This window comes from Vicia villosa, unplaced genomic scaffold (assembly GCF_029867415.1).
Source record: "Vicia villosa cultivar HV-30 ecotype Madison, WI unplaced genomic scaffold, Vvil1.0 ctg.000505F_1_1, whole genome shotgun sequence".
Lineage (NCBI taxonomy): Eukaryota > Viridiplantae > Streptophyta > Magnoliopsida > Fabales > Fabaceae > Vicia > Vicia villosa.
Window position 1 is genome coordinate 223,563 of NW_026705240.1, and position 16,359 is coordinate 239,921.

The 16,359-nt window shown below is 32.8% G+C and overlaps 4 protein-coding genes across 4 annotated transcripts; 3 read left to right on the forward strand and 1 right to left on the reverse strand.

Annotated features, from left to right (window-relative positions):
- The first annotated feature begins 3,702 nt into the window (after window positions 1–3,702).
- LOC131629049 (eukaryotic translation initiation factor 2 subunit beta-like) lies at window positions 3,703–6,544 on the forward strand. The gene is made up of 10 exons (XM_058899846.1): window positions 3,703–3,848; window positions 4,169–4,228; window positions 4,443–4,551; window positions 4,662–4,717; window positions 4,866–4,923; window positions 5,010–5,098; window positions 5,546–5,691; window positions 5,824–5,966; window positions 6,054–6,139; window positions 6,292–6,544. The coding sequence occupies exons 2-10, from the start codon at window positions 4,184–4,186 to the stop codon at window positions 6,370–6,372; spliced, it is 813 nt and encodes a 270-aa protein (XP_058755829.1). The 5' UTR covers window positions 3,703–3,848; window positions 4,169–4,183; the 3' UTR covers window positions 6,373–6,544.
- Window positions 6,545–7,765: 1,221 nt separating this feature from the next.
- Window positions 7,766–10,845, forward strand: LOC131629050 (phosphoribosylglycinamide formyltransferase, chloroplastic-like). The gene is made up of 6 exons (XM_058899847.1): window positions 7,766–7,991; window positions 8,280–8,782; window positions 9,905–10,016; window positions 10,163–10,339; window positions 10,434–10,560; window positions 10,662–10,845. The coding sequence occupies exons 2-6, from the start codon at window positions 8,377–8,379 to the stop codon at window positions 10,773–10,775; spliced, it is 936 nt and encodes a 311-aa protein (XP_058755830.1). The 5' UTR covers window positions 7,766–7,991; window positions 8,280–8,376; the 3' UTR covers window positions 10,776–10,845.
- A 1,463-nt stretch (window positions 10,846–12,308) lies between these two features.
- LOC131629051 (protein NETWORKED 4A-like) lies at window positions 12,309–14,284 on the forward strand. Its single transcript, XM_058899848.1, has one exon. It carries the CDS (start codon window positions 12,438–12,440, stop codon window positions 13,983–13,985), a length of 1,548 nt encoding a protein of 515 aa, XP_058755831.1. The 5' UTR covers window positions 12,309–12,437; the 3' UTR covers window positions 13,986–14,284.
- Window positions 14,285–14,443: 159 nt separating this feature from the next.
- LOC131629052 (peroxidase RIP1-like) lies at window positions 14,444–15,744 on the reverse strand. The gene is made up of 3 exons (XM_058899849.1): window positions 15,513–15,744; window positions 15,222–15,416; window positions 14,444–15,134 (listed from the first exon to the last, which is right to left on the reverse strand). Exons 1-3 carry the CDS (start codon window positions 15,723–15,725, stop codon window positions 14,544–14,546), a joined length of 999 nt encoding a protein of 332 aa, XP_058755832.1. The 5' UTR covers window positions 15,726–15,744; the 3' UTR covers window positions 14,444–14,543.
- Between the last annotated feature and the right edge of the window lie 615 nt (window positions 15,745–16,359).

Below are 16,359 nucleotides of genomic sequence, written 5' to 3' on the forward strand. Positions count from 1 at the left end.
GTTCTAAATATTATTAATCTTATAATAAAATATTTATAATAAAGTTCTGAATATTATTAATCTTCAATCAACTTGAAATGATTTTGAGTAGTGAGTACCAACTCAATATTAAAAAGCCTCTATTATGTTTAAAATACAACTAAATTGCAACAAAAAATATGCAAAAACTTACATTCCAATTAAGTGTTTTGACCCTGTAAATAATCATCCGTCCATGTTAATTATTATTAAAATTTGAATTTGGAAAATGTTCTACACAAATAGTTAAAATATATTGAAGAAGAAATCTATAATGTATGACCCAAGCACCAAACTGAAACATGTGATTGCATCTTGACGACAATCTTTTCTCAACTTCCGATACTTGTGTTTTGGAGAGTGACAACTCCTCCAAGATGATAGAGAGTTTTGCTGTAGTTGTTTTAAATGCTTATTTGACCTTTCCCTTATCAGTAACCTTATCATTTCCTCCCTTTAATTCTTCCTTCAGCAAAGCAATCTCATATTTGTAAAGTTAACATACTGTCCACAAATATAGAGCAAGTTTTTTAAAATTAAAGCAATCTCATATCTGTAAAGTTAACATACTGTCCACAAATATAGAGCAAGTTTTTTAAAATTAAAACACAAAGAAAATACAGAATAACTTATGTGTTTTCAATTTTTTGTCTAACAAAAAGCACAAACATGAATAAGCAAAAAAAGCAAAAAGCAATTTTCTCTCGGTGCTTATGTGTTTCCAAATTTCTGTCTGTAGCAAAATCACAAACACGAATAAGCAAAAAGGGATTTTTATTGAGTAATTGCTTCTCTCTGTAACAAAAACAAATACACCAATAAGAAAAAACCTGGGTTAAACTGTTTCAGCTTACGAAATTGAAACAACAACATACTCAAAAGAAGAAGAAAAATTAGAAAATCTGACTGCAGAGTTTGGAGGAAGGGAAGTTTAGGGTTTGAGGAGATATTGCATTCATATTTATGGGTGCTAATGATGGATATCAAAAGTTGAAAGATGTTTGGAAGTTGTGTTTTTTCAAAAAAGGTACTGAATGATTCAAGTCTTTGCAGTTACCAGTGCAAATACAATTGATTTAAATTAAATACGTGTAGCAGTCCTTCATTAAATAGTTTAAATAATTAAATAATAAAAAATTACAATAAAAATTGTGGTGTGACACATAAGCAGCATTAATGACCAAATCAATATTAATCCAGCATTTTGTAATAAGTCAGTTTTGTCCTTATAATTAGCCTAATTTAAATTTTAATTAGATGGATTAAAGTGTAATAACCAGGTACTTTAGTTTTTATATATTTATAATAGACTTTGAAAATGAGTGAATCTTCCAATGTGGGACTTTATTGCATGCATTTATTAGCATTTACTCATTTTAACCACTTTGTCATTTTAGAACACATTTGTAATAAATTACAACAATATTATTGAACAAGGAGAATTTGATTAAAAAATGTTTATTATACAAGTCCTAGACAGGACAAATATTTGATACTAAAAAATAGTTAAAATTAATAATGTTCAGAGTTGGAAAGACAATAGAACACGAATAAATAAAATGTTCACTTTGATTGATGTGATGTCAAATAGGTTACTTTAGATGAAAGACATCACCTTTCTAACAATGAAATTATGGAAGATTTTGGGACCTCGGAGTAAGCATGAATATGCCCTAGAAGAAAAATCGGTGAAGGAAAATGATTGAACGAGGAGACTTGGATTACAAAACAAATAGTTTTCAGACAACTATGTCACATTGAACAATTTTTTGTCTCTCCTTAGACAAATGTCTTGCATAGAAGGTTTTAGGTTCTCATAATCCTAAGATTATTTTAAAAGAGAAGTAAGGCGTCAAATCAAGATATATAGACACATTTTTAGCCTAAAATATACCTCTCGCTATCAGTGATCACTTATTTGAGTGTAAGAGTGTTTACATGTACCCCATCAACGTCGTACCAAACTTAGAGGACATTTGCGAATTCCCAAAATTCTCCCTTATATCTGACTCATTTTCACTCTTATAAGTAAATTTGTTCTTCATAAGATCGTTAGTGTCGTCTATGAAAACATTCATCAATGTTTTACCACATTATCACATTTGAATAATGAATCACATAATAAGAACTACTTATAACTCTAATTGCTCCTATCAAATTATTGCTAGCATAATCATCTAGGTCAACCATAACTATGGAAATGGACTCAAATTATTCTCTTCACACCATATAGTGTTGAACCCTTATCCCAATTGACAATTAAGGTGCTCCCTACTTATGATTTGCATCTTTCACTTTTGACAATCTTCATACCAAATAAAATTATTTTTAATCCTAACAATTAAATATATTCAAGATAAAAATGTGAAAACCATAATAATTCAATTCAATTGTTATATAGATGTTAAATTGTTTGATGAAAACCACGTGCTATTTTTTATTTTCATCAATTTATTTAATTAAATTGAATATATTTATTATTTTAAATTTTGCAAAAAATTTAATATAATAATAATATTTATGACAAACCCGTGGGTAAGTGCCTAATTTCATTCATAATAAATTTAAGTTCCTCAAAATTCCTCATACATTAAATAATTATTTAAAAAATGCGTTTATAGCAATGTTTTAAAAATCGGACCGGACATCAAACTGGTGAGGGTACTGAGTCACTGGTTTATTGGTCGAACCACTAGGTCACTGGTCGAACCGCATGACTAAACCGGGTTAAATCAGATAATTAATTGAATAGATCGGTCGTTATAACAAAATTATATAGGAATAAAATTTGTCGAACCGGATGATTCAGTCCCTACAAAATATAACAAGTACTTAAATTTTTTTAAAATATCATATTATAAAAAAAATTCACAAGTTCATAATTAAAATTAAAATTTTACACATAGGTATCACACACAATCAAATAGTACATAATTTTAAAATATAAATAAAAATTTAATCAGAACATAATTTAATTGAATAATTATAACAAAATAATTTCATTGTCTATTAAATTTGATTTCAATAAAAGAAAAATTATTTCAATGTTGGGATCTCCTTCTTCAATATCAATTGTTTTAATTTTTACTTTATTTATTTATTTTATTTTATATCAAAATGACATTATTTCAATATCAAAAAGAAAAATATTTTTTTTATTTTAAATCTAATTATTTATTTATTTATTTAATTTATTTATTTTAATTTTTAATTAAAATAGTCAAAATGACATTATTTTAATTTTTTAAAATAAAAAAATGCATTTAAACCACCGGTTCACAAAAACCGCCGATTTTTCCGGTTTTAGCGGTTTACACCGGTTTTGACCGGTTCACACCGATTCTATGACATTCCCGATCCAGCTATTGAACCAGACCGGTTACCTGACCGATTCCCGGTTGGACCGGTCCGACCGGCCGGTCCGGTCCGATTTTTAAAACACTAGTTTATAGTTTACACGAAATTCTTTTCCCTACTCTATTATATCATTAACTGTAATGATATTTATGGAAAATTGGCTTACAATTTTTTACAAATATATTGTTACAAGTTTCAACTATTTTTCTTAATACCCATAAAATTTGTAAATTTACAAAATTATTCATATTTTGAGTTTTCCAATATGGGGCTTTTTTGTTAATATATTTTTAACGGGCCTTTAGGTATAAGTTTTCAAATAAATAGTAGGTGCAGATATCAAATGAAACGCACCGTCTCCGAAAGAGCAGAAAAGGGTTTTTGATTTCGTTCCAATAGCAGCAGACACAGTGGTTGATAACAACAGCAAACACCAGATTTCGCTCTCGCTCTCTCCTTCAACCGCTGAACTCGTATGCCCTATTTCTCTCTCAATGTCCTAATCGGTCTTTTTTCCTTTCAATTCAATTTCTCCGTATTTGATTACCCAGTTTGGTGTGTGTTTCGTGCAATGTTTATGTTTTTTTTCTATCGTTTTAATTACTGATTCTGTATTCTCATCACGTATAGCTTAACCCTAAGATTTCAAGATTGAAAAGTTTCCATTTTGATTAGTATTGGCCAATTAACCGTTTTGGTTCTCTTTTAGGGTTTTTGATTTTATCATTATCTTTTTTCAAATGTTATTGTTATTGTTACTGTTACTGTTATTGATTAGTTTCGTTTTATTTAGGTTTCAGCTACCATCATGGCAGATGAAGCACAAATTGATGTGAAGGAGGAGGTTCCTGATGTAAGTTTCCTCACTTGATTTTAGTATTTTCATTTTATGCATTTGTATTCCTATGAATGTTTCATGTGTTTGGTTATGAGGCTGTTTAAAAAATTTTAGTTTTTAAGTTAAATTATGTGAATTGCTATTTCTGAGTATGCCGTATTCCTAGTTGGCTCTTCGGTTTGTTTAAATTGTGCTAACTTTTTGAATGGCTTAATTTTGTTGATTGCAGATTGCACCATTTGATCCTACTAAAAAGAAGAAGAAAAAGAAACCTGCAGTTGTAGATCTTGATGATGATTCAGTAGATAAGTTGGCTGAGAAGACAGAAAATCTGTCAGGTATTGAAATTGAAATAGCATTTGTTCTGTCTTCAATGCTATTGTCTGATTCATGTTATTGTGCCTGTGAATGAACGAATGAATGATGCTAATTAGCTTTCCAATTGCAGTTTCTGAGGGGTTTGATAGTACATTAGCTGGTGCAAAAAAGAAGAAAAAGAAGCCTGTAAGTCATTTGAAATGTTATATGGTTACATTGACAAACAATGTATTTTTTTTCACTCCTTCAATGTCATAAGCTGTTATGCATTTGATGTTGCAATGTTTTTTCGTTGGAAGCAATTTCACAATGTCTTTTTAATTGTTGTTTGTAGGTTGAAATCAGTAACTTAATTGAAGAGAGTACTGATGCTATAAATGAAGATTTGGATGGTAAGTCGTCTCTTGAACACAAATTTTATATAACGTCTTAAGGGAAGTTAATTGAATGCTTAAGATTTTCTAAATTCTTTCCTCAGATCACGCTGAAGAAGATGGCCAAGAGGCTGTTTCCTTGCAACCTCGTTACCCTTGGGAAGGGAGTGATCGTGATTATCAATACGAGGAGGTATAAAATATTAGGATAGTGGTTCATATGGATCTCAACTTTTATGTCGCCATATTAATTTTATTGGGCGCGTGTTGTTGTTTTCAAACATTTGTTTTTAATTACCTTTTGCACGTCATCTTTTTTGGGATGATCTACATATCCACGTTCTCAAATATATGTCTGATTATATGGATTCTTCTTTCAAGGGTGCTTTATCCTTGTTGGATTAACGGGTGTCTTTTTTGTATGATGTAAGATGTTATATAGAATATCTAGATTATCGAATCATTGTTTTAGTATTGGTATGGGTTCTCCAAAAATGGCTTCATGATATATTACCTTAAGCACTTTTACTTTCGGTACTTCTGCTCCTGACCGGTTGTAATTTTTTGCATTTTCTTCTGACGTCATAATTTCGGTTGGATCTTGTTTCACCCCTCTGCATTCTCATGTTTTTCTGTGCAGCTTTTGGGCAGAGTGTTTAATATTCTACGTGAGAATAATCCCGAACTTGCTGGAGACAGGCGGAGGACTGTCATGAGGCCTCCACAAGTGCTCCGTGAGGGCACAAAGAAAACTGTTTTTGTGAATTTTATGGACCTTTGCAAAACGTATGTTGATTTGTTATTTACCTATTGGCTATACATGTATAATATACCACTTGCATTTTTTCTAATATTGCTTCAAAACTTTGTCTTCCTTACTCTCCTTTTGTTTATGTCTTGCTACCCATGGTCTTTCAGGATGCATCGGCAGCCAGATCATGTCATGGCTTTCTTGCTTGCGGAATTGGGTACAAGTGGTTCTCTAGATGGACAGCAGAGATTAGTTGTCAAGGGAAGGTTTGCACCAAAGAATTTTGAAGGAATTTTGCGTCGATACGTCAGTAAGTATCCTCTGTATATCGAATTGCTGTATAGGAACTATTATGCCTATGGTTGTAAAAATTGACCTATATTCTGTTTTTTTATAGATGAATATGTCATTTGCCTTGGATGCAAAAGTCCCGACACAATACTTTCTAAGGAAAACCGTTTGTTCTTTCTCCGGTGTGAAAAGGTGAAATTTCCATGTGCCAAATTCCTCTCTTTTTTATCTCTTTTAGGCTTTGATCATACACTGCTTGCCCTCAAATTTATAAGTTAAACTCAACAAATATCTTGTATTTTTGAATGTCGTATATCTTATAATTATATTTGTTGGTTTTGCAGTGTGGTTCAGGAAGATCAGTTGCACCGATCAAGGCTGGTTTTGTTGCTCGTGTTGGCCGTAGAACTGCAGGGGGGACTTGATTGTCTTTTTTTCCCCTTCATTTTTGAAATCTATATGTGTAAACTAAGGAGAATGAACCATCTCCCAACTTTTGTTTGACCTACACATGATGTACACCCTATTTGAGTTGAGTTCGTTCCAGTACATTTTTGGCATGTTTTCGATATATATGTTGATGGTTCTTTGAGTTTAGCCTATGGTCTGTAGCTTCCTTGAAATGACTGCATGACGAGTGTGCATCCTTAAACGCCAAACCAACCACTCACTTAGCCTCTATTTGATATTTTAAAACAGGTGGAACTGCATTTTCACTCTATTGTCGATTATTTTAGATTGAAACAAATTATTCATTATGTTGTTTTAAAAGGGGATGAGAATGAATGAGTTGCAATTTTTTAAAAATCATTTTAATTTTATTTAGAACATTATCGTTTAGTATTAAAATCTAGGTCAAATGTATCTTGCAGTCTAATATGTTTGACTTTTGAAATATTATCTTTTACCTTTTAAAATCAGTCTCTTTTAAGCTATAAAAGTGTTAGTGTGGCCGTTAATATTTTGTTGTGGCCGTTTACAGCAAATGACGGTATTCATAAAAGCATTTTGCTTTAAGAGATAATCTTGACGGAGATTTCCATTACGATACAAATTGACATCTTATTAGTAAATTTTAACCTAGCCATTTATGCGGCCCAGCAAAGTTGAAAGAAATAGTAAATTTTAACCTAGCCATTTATGCGGCCCAGCAAAGTTGAAAGAAACGTACACTTAAAAAGAAAAAATAATTATAATTCTACACAAATATAACAAAGCTCTGTTGCAAATTTTAAATTTACAAGATGCAATATCTGTGAATTTGCTCTGGCTCTCGACAAAGTCCATCTCAATTTTTTGCGGGAATAGTGACATTTATGTTTTGCCATCCCTAATCTTTAGGTAAAATTGAGATCTTTGGATGTTCATGAGTGTGAAATGCACTTCATAAAGTGAAAAAACACATTTTACTGAAAATATTTTAAGGATAATGCTAACCTATATCTTAAAACGTTTGTATTAAAAAAAACAATAAAAAAAATTAATTATCAATTTTTAATAAAACCAATGCACAATTTTCAATTTCTTTTATATATACTATCATTACCCTAATTTTAATACTATCTATTAATAGTTAGAGAAATGATATATTTACACTCATTTTTACATTGACACCGTATTTATATACTATACATTCTACTTTTTCTTATATTTTATTATTTTTACATGCTTTGAAACTTGTGCCATACCAAAATGAAGCATTAATGTTACGGTGTATGCAATACGGTGTCGTAAATCAAGTGTAAATATAGCATTGCTGTAATAGTTAAATATATTTTTCGATTTCATATTTCATATATTAACACTCAAAATAAAAAACCTTCTAAAATTCAACCCCTCCTTCGAAACTCAACCTTCTCGCCGTATTTTGCCTCTCCGTCTAACGGCCTCTCCATATAGCCGTTCAACTCCACTCCGTCTCGCTTCCTCGTCATCTCGCCGCCTCTCGGCGACAATGTCTTCTCTGTTTCAATATATCTATTTATGCACAGGTTCATGAGTGTGCTCACACGGCCCTTCTATCCGGAAACTCACTTTCAAGTTTGTAAGTAACCCATTACTTTGATTTATTGTTGCGGTTTTCTGCTTAAGCTGAAAATTTGTATCATTGATGCCTTGATGTTTTTATTGTTTGAGAAAATGAGACTTGCACACTAGCTCACTAGTTCATTGAGAATCAATTATTTTGCAGTTATTTATAAAATGTGATTACAAAATGAGCTTATCTAACAACTGATTTTGAAGAAAAATGAAGTATTCTTGTTATTAGTTTAGTTGTATATTACTTGTGTGGTTTTTTGACAACTGATTTTATGTTTTTCTCTTGTAACAGCTACAAATTGATGGGAGTTATTTTGTTCAGCATCTTTTGAAAGTTGACAAAGCGTCTTTTTTTTTTTTTAATTTTTTTTTATCTAACCAAAATTTCCATGGAAATTCAACATATTGTTTCTGGGTTTTCTTCAAAATTATCACACACACCATCAGCTCCAATTGGAAAGCAAATTTGCTCTTTGAAGTTCCCTTCTTTACTTTCTTCTTCATACCCTTCTCTTCAGTCCCAGAATTTCGAGGCTTTGAGTGGAGATTGTTACTCTATCAACATTGCAAAAAAAGGCGGATGTTATAGCTCTAGGAGGAAAGTTTGGTGTAGCAATAGTAGGGATATTGCAGATCCAAACAAGGGGTATGAGGAGAGAGCTCAGGTCACGGGGAGAAGGAAAAAGTTGGCTGTGTTTGTGTCGGGTGGAGGGTCTAACTTCAAAGCGATTCACGAGGCAGCCAAAAGGGGATCGGTTCATGGAGATATCATTGTATTGGTTACGAATAAAAGCGGTAATTGTCCATCTAACTATCCCTTTGCTTTCGTTTGTGCTTGACATACACAGTTGTGAGAGGCTTCGAATGTCAATTTTTTCTTCAAATCTTAAGCAGATAAGGGCTTTGTGTTGAGGCATATTGATGCCATTTTTATAGTGGTTAAAATGGTCTGTACACGTGATTGAGGTTCTCATCGCAATTGCGGTACGATGCCGTAAAGTCTCCGTAATGTGTTAACGATAGGGATCCTCTAATTGTGGTCTTGGCTAGCTTTCCTGCTTTTTTGCTTGTTATTAAGAAGATAGATAAGATGTAGCTATATTGCTTCGGGTCATGAAACCTAATTAAAGTTATCGAAACGAAGCACTTTTTTTACCAGGAGCCATAGCAGTTCTATTTCTTATTGCAGCCTTCAAGTTAAAGAGTCCTTCACACCTCTTATAATATGCTAGTTCAGCAGTAGCTTTTTATCTTCTTCAATTGTAGCACTTAGCTTCTCAATACAATTAATAAGCACATCATTGATATCATCATTCCCTTCAAAACTTCCGTCACCATAGTAAAACTGGTGATTAAGGTAATCACCAACTGCATACAATGGTTGATGAAGGCATTGCCATCTTTTATCAATGATGGCAGAAATATCTTTGTACTTGTCTTCATTGTTATTGGAAGATTTCATCAGGGTTTCCTTGGCCCTATCCATAGCCTCACAAATGTAACCCATAGCAGGTTGTTTCTCATTATCAACAAGCCTTAGGACGTGCACAAGAGGTCCCCGACCTAAAGACTGTAGGCCACATCATTCCAAAAGGATGGCATGAGTAGAATGTCCCTTCCCCACTTAGTGGTAAAAAGCGTGATTCTTGCTGAGTCAATCATTGGCTTGAAGGATTTGTCGCGAAACACACTGAAGAGGATTCCACACTTATAAAACCACCCCATAAATTGAACTATCCTAGCCCGTGCTTCCTTATCGCAAATGTTTGTTTGCTTCAAATTGGATGCGGCCGGTGGCGGACATCTAAAATAAAGTATAGGACCGCCACGCCGCTATTGACTACACACATATTGACACTATTTTGATTTACTTTGAATCTTTAGTTTTACTAAAGTTTTCTTTTGTTTTGATACCAGAGTGTGGAGGTGCTGAGTACGCAAGAAATAATGATATACCAGTTATATTGTTCCCTAAAGCAAAGGAAGAATCCGAAGGATTATGTCCTAATGACCTTGTTGATACACTAAGGTTAGATGCGTCTTTATTTCATTTTCTGCAATTGCATTTAACTGTTAGTATTTAATGTGTCTGATACGTGACTTTCATCGGCACATCACCAATTTTCTGTTCCACATCAGAATAGTTCTATAACACATGGTACATTTTTTCAACAGGAGGTTGGAGGTTGATTTTATTCTTTTAGCTGGATACCTCAAACTTATACCAGTGGAACTGATCCGAGCTTATGAAAAGTCGATATTTAACATTCATCCATCACTTCTTCCAGCTTTTGGAGGCAAGGGCCACTATGGTATGAAGGTACATAAAGCAGTAATTGCTTCTGGCGCAAGGTACACTTCTCTCTCAACATAAGTATTCTTGTTTTTAGAAAACATTTTTATGCTTTTTCCTTACTACTTATATTTGCATCATTGTCTTTGTTAGATTTTCAGGTCCTACAATTCATTATGTGGATGAACACTACGATACAGGGCGTATCCTTGCCCAGCGTGTTGTCCCGGTGCTTGCTAACGATACTGCAGAAGACTTGTCTGCTAGGGTTTTAAGAGAGGTAATGACAGTTTATGCAACAGAAATACTAATAATTTAGCATTTTGATTTTCACGAGATGAATACGGGTTAACAATTCCTTGTTTTGATTTTGAAATTTAGGAACACCGATTATATGTTGAGGTGGTAGAGGCTTTATGTGAAGACAGAATAGTTTGGAGGAACGATGGGGTTCCGCTCATCCAAAGCAAAGAAAATCCTAATGAAACTTATTGATTTATCAATTGTATAGTCAAAATTTTTCTGAATTACAACGACTACATCAACTTTTATTTATCAAATTTCATATAAATTAAAAATGATTTTGTATTATCTTGTTGATTATAAAAGTTCAATTTATCTTAAATTTGATTTGATTTACGTATTGTACACCATTGATATGCTCAGAACATATTGTATAGTTACTAATCTCACTCTAAAAGAATGTGCAAGTGAGATTAGGATCCTTATCTTAAAAAAGAGTGGAACTAATGTGGAATATCTTGGCCATTGATATACTCTAAAGATGAGGGAAATCAGTTATTTTAAAACATAGCAGCAGCACGAACAATTTTATATTATACTAAAGTTCACTGCCTTGATGTGCAAGATATACTAAAGTTCATTTTCTAATACAAGTTCACTGCCTATTTTGATAATCACATTAGTCTTCTCAAGATCATTGTGGTTGTCTATGAGAATGATCTTCAATGATTTCAACACACAATCAACATCTAAAATGGTGAACAAAGGAAAGATAACTGTACCACTATCACATTAGGGAACATCCGCCCCTACCATCACCATTGATGATTACGATTTTTCCTTCATCTCCTTTGCAGATCCAAGGCATTTCTTTGTCGGAGAATTCTTTATTGGTCGGCGACTTCTTTATTGGTCCGAGACACTCAACCATCACACGCGAATCCACAAGAAAATTTCAACATGCCTCTATCATCAATCATGCCGACTTCTGTTGTCAACAAGAAAACAAACACAATACTGAAAGTTTTGGTTGCCGTTCAAAGGCAATCGACAACTAGTTCTAACAAGACTGCGAGAGGACTAATAAAATTTGACATTGGAACAGTAATGTACTGCTATATGGATCAAGCAAAATCATCTTGCCATCGCAGACCACACGGTCATTAGGGGAAGCGAGTCACAAACATTGGGAGTTCTACGATACTATATTAGAATTTGAGTTGTGCCTCATCCCTACAAGACCAACTTATAAAGTTAGGATTGCTTTCATTTATAAACATATATTTAGGTCATATATTATCAGACTCTTAACATTCCCTCTCACGTCCATCAATATTGGGTCTGGTAAGTGGATATAAATTATAGATGGTCCGATAATAGAATGTCTCAACGGATCTTAAACGAGATTATGATACCTCATACCATGTTATATAATCAAATTTTGATATATTGAAAGTTTATTACAATGTTGAAAATAGTCTTAATCTTTGTTTAATGAGCCTAAAACTGTTATTTATAGTATAATACTTGCCACACTTTACATTGTGTAATTATTTTTAAAATGTTTTTAAAATCTATATAATAACAGTATGATAGGTTTATATAACACTGTAAAATTATATATATCAAATAAAATTGGCAATGTAAGAATATTTTAAAATGTCGTGTATTTTTATTATGTTGTTATAACAATATTTGTAGCTCCTTTTAAAAAGGTTATTCTAAACAAGGAAAAGTTAAAACAGGTAAAAACAAATTAATGTTTGTATCATCATATTAACAAAATCTTGTTTCATTCTTCCTTCTACATTCATTGAAAGAAAAGGATTAACCATTTTCTCAAACAGTTAGGGAAGGTGGTTAATCTCTAACAAACTTTTACATGCCATCGTAATCATTTTTTTTTCCATCACAATGACTCACAAGAAATCAGCAAAAAGATCTCTAACATCCGAAATGGATCGAAATGTTCGACAAATGATGAAACTAATTGAAGACAATGGAGATTCATTTGCACAGAAAGCTGAAATGTATTACCAAAAGAGACCAGAATTGATTTCCCTCGTGGAAGAGTTTTACCGCGGTTATCGATCATTAGTCGAACGTTACGAGCCTGCTGCGGGTGATTTGTGGAAAAACATACCTTCTGATCTTCAATCTCAAGCCTCGGGCGGTGTTTCTGATAACGGTTCCGAACCACCTTCTTCTTCTTGGCCTTCTCCTTCACCTAGGAAAATGGTACGTAGAATATCGGGCACACGCGCTCCAGGGTTCGATTTCTTTCTCGGTTCTGGCGGAAATAATAATGGTTATGATTCGTCATGTCAAAAAGATGGCGATGCATGTTCTACTTTGTCAGATAGCGATGATGAATACGATGATGCTTCGTCTTTCTATAGTTATTCGGGTTTCTTTGGGAATGCAAGTGATAATGGCATGACTAAAAGGGTAATTGAATTGGAAATCGAGTTGCGTGAGGCGCAAGACAAGATTTTAGTATATGAACAACAAGAACAAGAACATAGTGAAGATGGTGTCAAAATCAATGCATATGAACAAGAGTTGAAGATTGTGAATGAAAAGTTGAGGCTTTCACAAGAGAAAATTCATAAACTTGAGATCGAGGTTGAAAAAAATAAGTCAATAGAATCATCGGTTCATCAGGACGATGATACTTGTTCCAGACCGTGTCAAGACCGATCCGAAATGGACTTTTGCGCCATCGGTACTAACGAAATATCAACATCAACCGAAGATGATCTTAAGATGAAAAGGGAACTCAAATTCTTTGAAGATGAGCTTAAATTGGCAAATGAGAGACATGAACAATTGCAGGATCAACTTAACTTGGCTCACAAGGAAACTGCTACATGGAAAACTAAGTTCAATTCTGACAAGAGAGATAACATAGAGCTTCAAGAAAGGGTTGCAAAGTTGAAAACAAGTCTATCAGAAAGAGAAAATGAGATCAAGGATTTAAAAGCCGTTTTGTCCGAGACGGAACAGAAAAATTTGTTTGAAAAATCACAATTAAAGACTGAAGTGTGTAAATTGTTGGAACAACATAATCACATGGAAGAGAGACTCCGAGATGAAATTGAGATGTTGAGGCGAGAGATTTACGAAAGAAAGGATAATATCAAAGATCTTAATGCGAGACTTGGAGGTTTAATATTAGAGAGAGATAATCTCAATGAAGAAGTTGGTTTACTCAAAGAAGAGATGAATTCAAGAGTCAAGCAGATTGAAAAGGCAAATAGACATGTGGTCGAACTAGAATCAAAAGAACAGGAACTAGAAGATGAGATTGAGAGGCAAAAGATTGAGATAATAGAAGGAGCTGAAGAGAAACGCGAGGCGATAAGACAATTATGCTTTTCACTTGAGCACTATAGAAATGGATATAATGTTTATAAGAAGGCATTCATAGGTCACAAGATGTTTCCACTCTTGGCATCCTAATGTACCGACGCATATGATCTTGTACAAAGTGTTTTGAAAACCAAACCAGACATTGAACCGGCGAAATGGTTAGAACAAGGATGAAAAATCGTTCGAATAGCTCAAATAACTGAAGCGTAGACGTGCTGGTTCACTGATCAATTGATTGAATCAGTAGGTTCCGTTAGGTTAGTATAGCATAATCCTTTTTTTAAATCTTTTTTCCTCTCAATCTCATTGTGTTTGAGATGTATTTTCTTATGCTTTGGAGTGTGATGATGTTAATAACCACAAATCATGAGAAGGTAGAACTTAGAAAAGATGGATGATCTTCAAAAATTTGTTTGTCCAAGATTATATAAGATCTCAATTATCTCGCGGGATTAGTCTCTGCATACATTGTGCGGCCCCAAATATTTAAACAATAATAACATCAAAATTGTAGGTCCTAATAAAGCAAAAAAACTTGAATCATAAAATAGTGAGTAATTATTATTTATAAATATTAAGATTCTTGAGTTTCTTATCAAACTTCTCTAGATTTTGAACAAGAACACATAATCAATACATAAACCTTAATCACTCATTTAAACCTTGTAAATATGAGTTGACTTTGCTACAATCTGTTCTAATCTCTCCGAAGATTCCGGTAAGAGGCTTTATATTACCCATCTTAATCATGGAAGCTTTAAAATCTCTAGCAAAAGCATGTGGATTTCTACTATAAAGTCTCACCAATCTATCACTTTCACTACCATCATCACCTTTAAAGAGTTCTTGATCAGAATGTAGTAAACCTTTCTTATCAATCAAGTTTTTGTAATATGAATTATCAAACTTATTAGGAGTGACATGATCAAATGCTTCAAAATTTTCGTCACCGCCCTTTATAGGACAATTTTCTTGCATGGAAACTGCGAAATCGTGATCCCTGTTTGTGTCATTGTAAATCCTTTCCTTAAAACTAGAACATTTTGCCATTCCAATTGTGTGAGCACCGGAAAGTGCTACGAGATCTTTAAGGTTTAGGCCTTGAAGCTCGAAATTAGAGAGAAGTTGAGAGAAATTGAAAAGTTGTGAAGGAAGATAAAAGTCCGCATCTTTCTTTATAGCATTTCTTGCATCTCTTCTTCCTAGTGGCACATCGTACCAATAGCTTCGACCTCCCAACTATAAAACATAATAAATAATCACTTGAAAGATATTGAACTAGTTATAGAGAAAGGTTTATAGTTGCATTGCATCTATGATTCTTACAATGGAGACGGAATCGCGAGCTGCAATGGCTAATATATCTGCACATGATACAACCGGACGATTGCAAGCTTTGTCAACGGCCGCTTTCATTACATCAACCAACATATAGCCTTTAAGAGAATCAATATTTGAGACTGCATTCTTTTCACCTATGAAGTTAGGAGTGTCGTCGAGCAGAACCGATCCATCACAACCCTATAGTTATAGTATTGCAAATTTGCAATCATAAACATTTAAGATAGTTCTATGAATAATAATAATATGTAAATGAATATGTATGTGATATTTTACATTGACAAAACAGTCATGGAAATGCAAGCGGAGTAAATGTGCTCCCATGCGTGGTTTAGAGTTAAGTTTTTGGAAAACAATTGAGTGAATGATTGGCAATGCTTGAGGACAAACTTCATTGTAAAAATCAGGAGTTAGTTCTTCATGAGATTGAATTGTGAGAAATGTGGACATTAAGAGAACAAACAAATATTGGATATGATGAAAAGCCATTTGGTTAGAAACTCATGTGGTCATTTTTTTCGTTTATCTATAGTAAGAATTTTGAAAAAAATAGTATAATCTAACTCATAGAGTACTGAAATTCTATTAGCCCATTTCCTGCAGCTCAATCCAGATGGGAAAGGTTTATGAACATTTTTTAAAATATAAATTTCGTTTTCATGCGCATATATATATATATATATATATATATATATATATATATATATATATATATATATATATATATATATATATATATATATATATATATATATATATATATATATATATATATATTACATTGCTGTATTATTACTCTAATATTAAGTTATTGTAATATCTTAGTATATCATATATTGATTAAAAATTCTTTCACTCATGTATCGTTTTTATTTTAGAAATAATCTTTTAATGTTAAAATTCTTTTGGTTTTAATCCTTAAAGTTAAAATCTGCAGGAAACCTATGGATGTTCATGCGTATTTTAACTTTAGAGACTAAAACCAAATTAAATTCAACATTTAAAGACTTTATTCAAGAAGAAAAAGATAGAAAGACTAAAATCAAAATTTAAAGACTTCATTAATGGTAAGGATCCCCACAACATAGTTGAGATACAGAGTTCTCACAAAATCTAGAAACTT

Bases quoted from the DNA above. Each gene is read 5' to 3' on its own strand.
- LOC131629052 (XM_058899849.1), bottom strand. From the start codon at position 15,725: ATGGCTTTTCATCATATCCAATATTTGTTTGTTCTCTTAATGTCCACA. The intron at 15,417-15,512 runs GTAAAATATCAC...CTATAACTATAG, and splicing joins TCCATGACTGTTTTGTCAAT to GGTTGTGATGGATCGGTTCT. The intron at 15,135-15,221 runs GTAAGAATCATA...TATGTTTTATAG, and splicing joins CTCGCGATTCCGTCTCCATT to TTGGGAGGTCGAAGCTATTG.
- LOC131629049 (XM_058899846.1), top strand. From the start codon at position 4,184: ATGGCAGATGAAGCACAAATTGATGTGAAGGAGGAGGTTCCTGAT. The intron at 4,718-4,865 runs GTAAGTCATTTG...TGTTGTTTGTAG, and splicing joins AAAAGAAGAAAAAGAAGCCT to GTTGAAATCAGTAACTTAAT. The intron at 5,692-5,823 runs GTATGTTGATTT...ATGGTCTTTCAG, and splicing joins TTTATGGACCTTTGCAAAAC to GATGCATCGGCAGCCAGATC.
- LOC131629051 (XM_058899848.1), top strand. From the start codon at position 12,438: ATGACTCACAAGAAATCAGCAAAAAGATCTCTAACATCCGAAATGGAT.
- LOC131629050 (XM_058899847.1), top strand. From the start codon at position 8,377: ATGGAAATTCAACATATTGTTTCTGGGTTTTCTTCAAAATTATCACAC. The intron at 8,783-9,904 runs GTAATTGTCCAT...TTTTGATACCAG, and splicing joins ATTGGTTACGAATAAAAGCG to AGTGTGGAGGTGCTGAGTAC. The intron at 10,340-10,433 runs GTACACTTCTCT...TGTCTTTGTTAG, and splicing joins GTAATTGCTTCTGGCGCAAG to ATTTTCAGGTCCTACAATTC.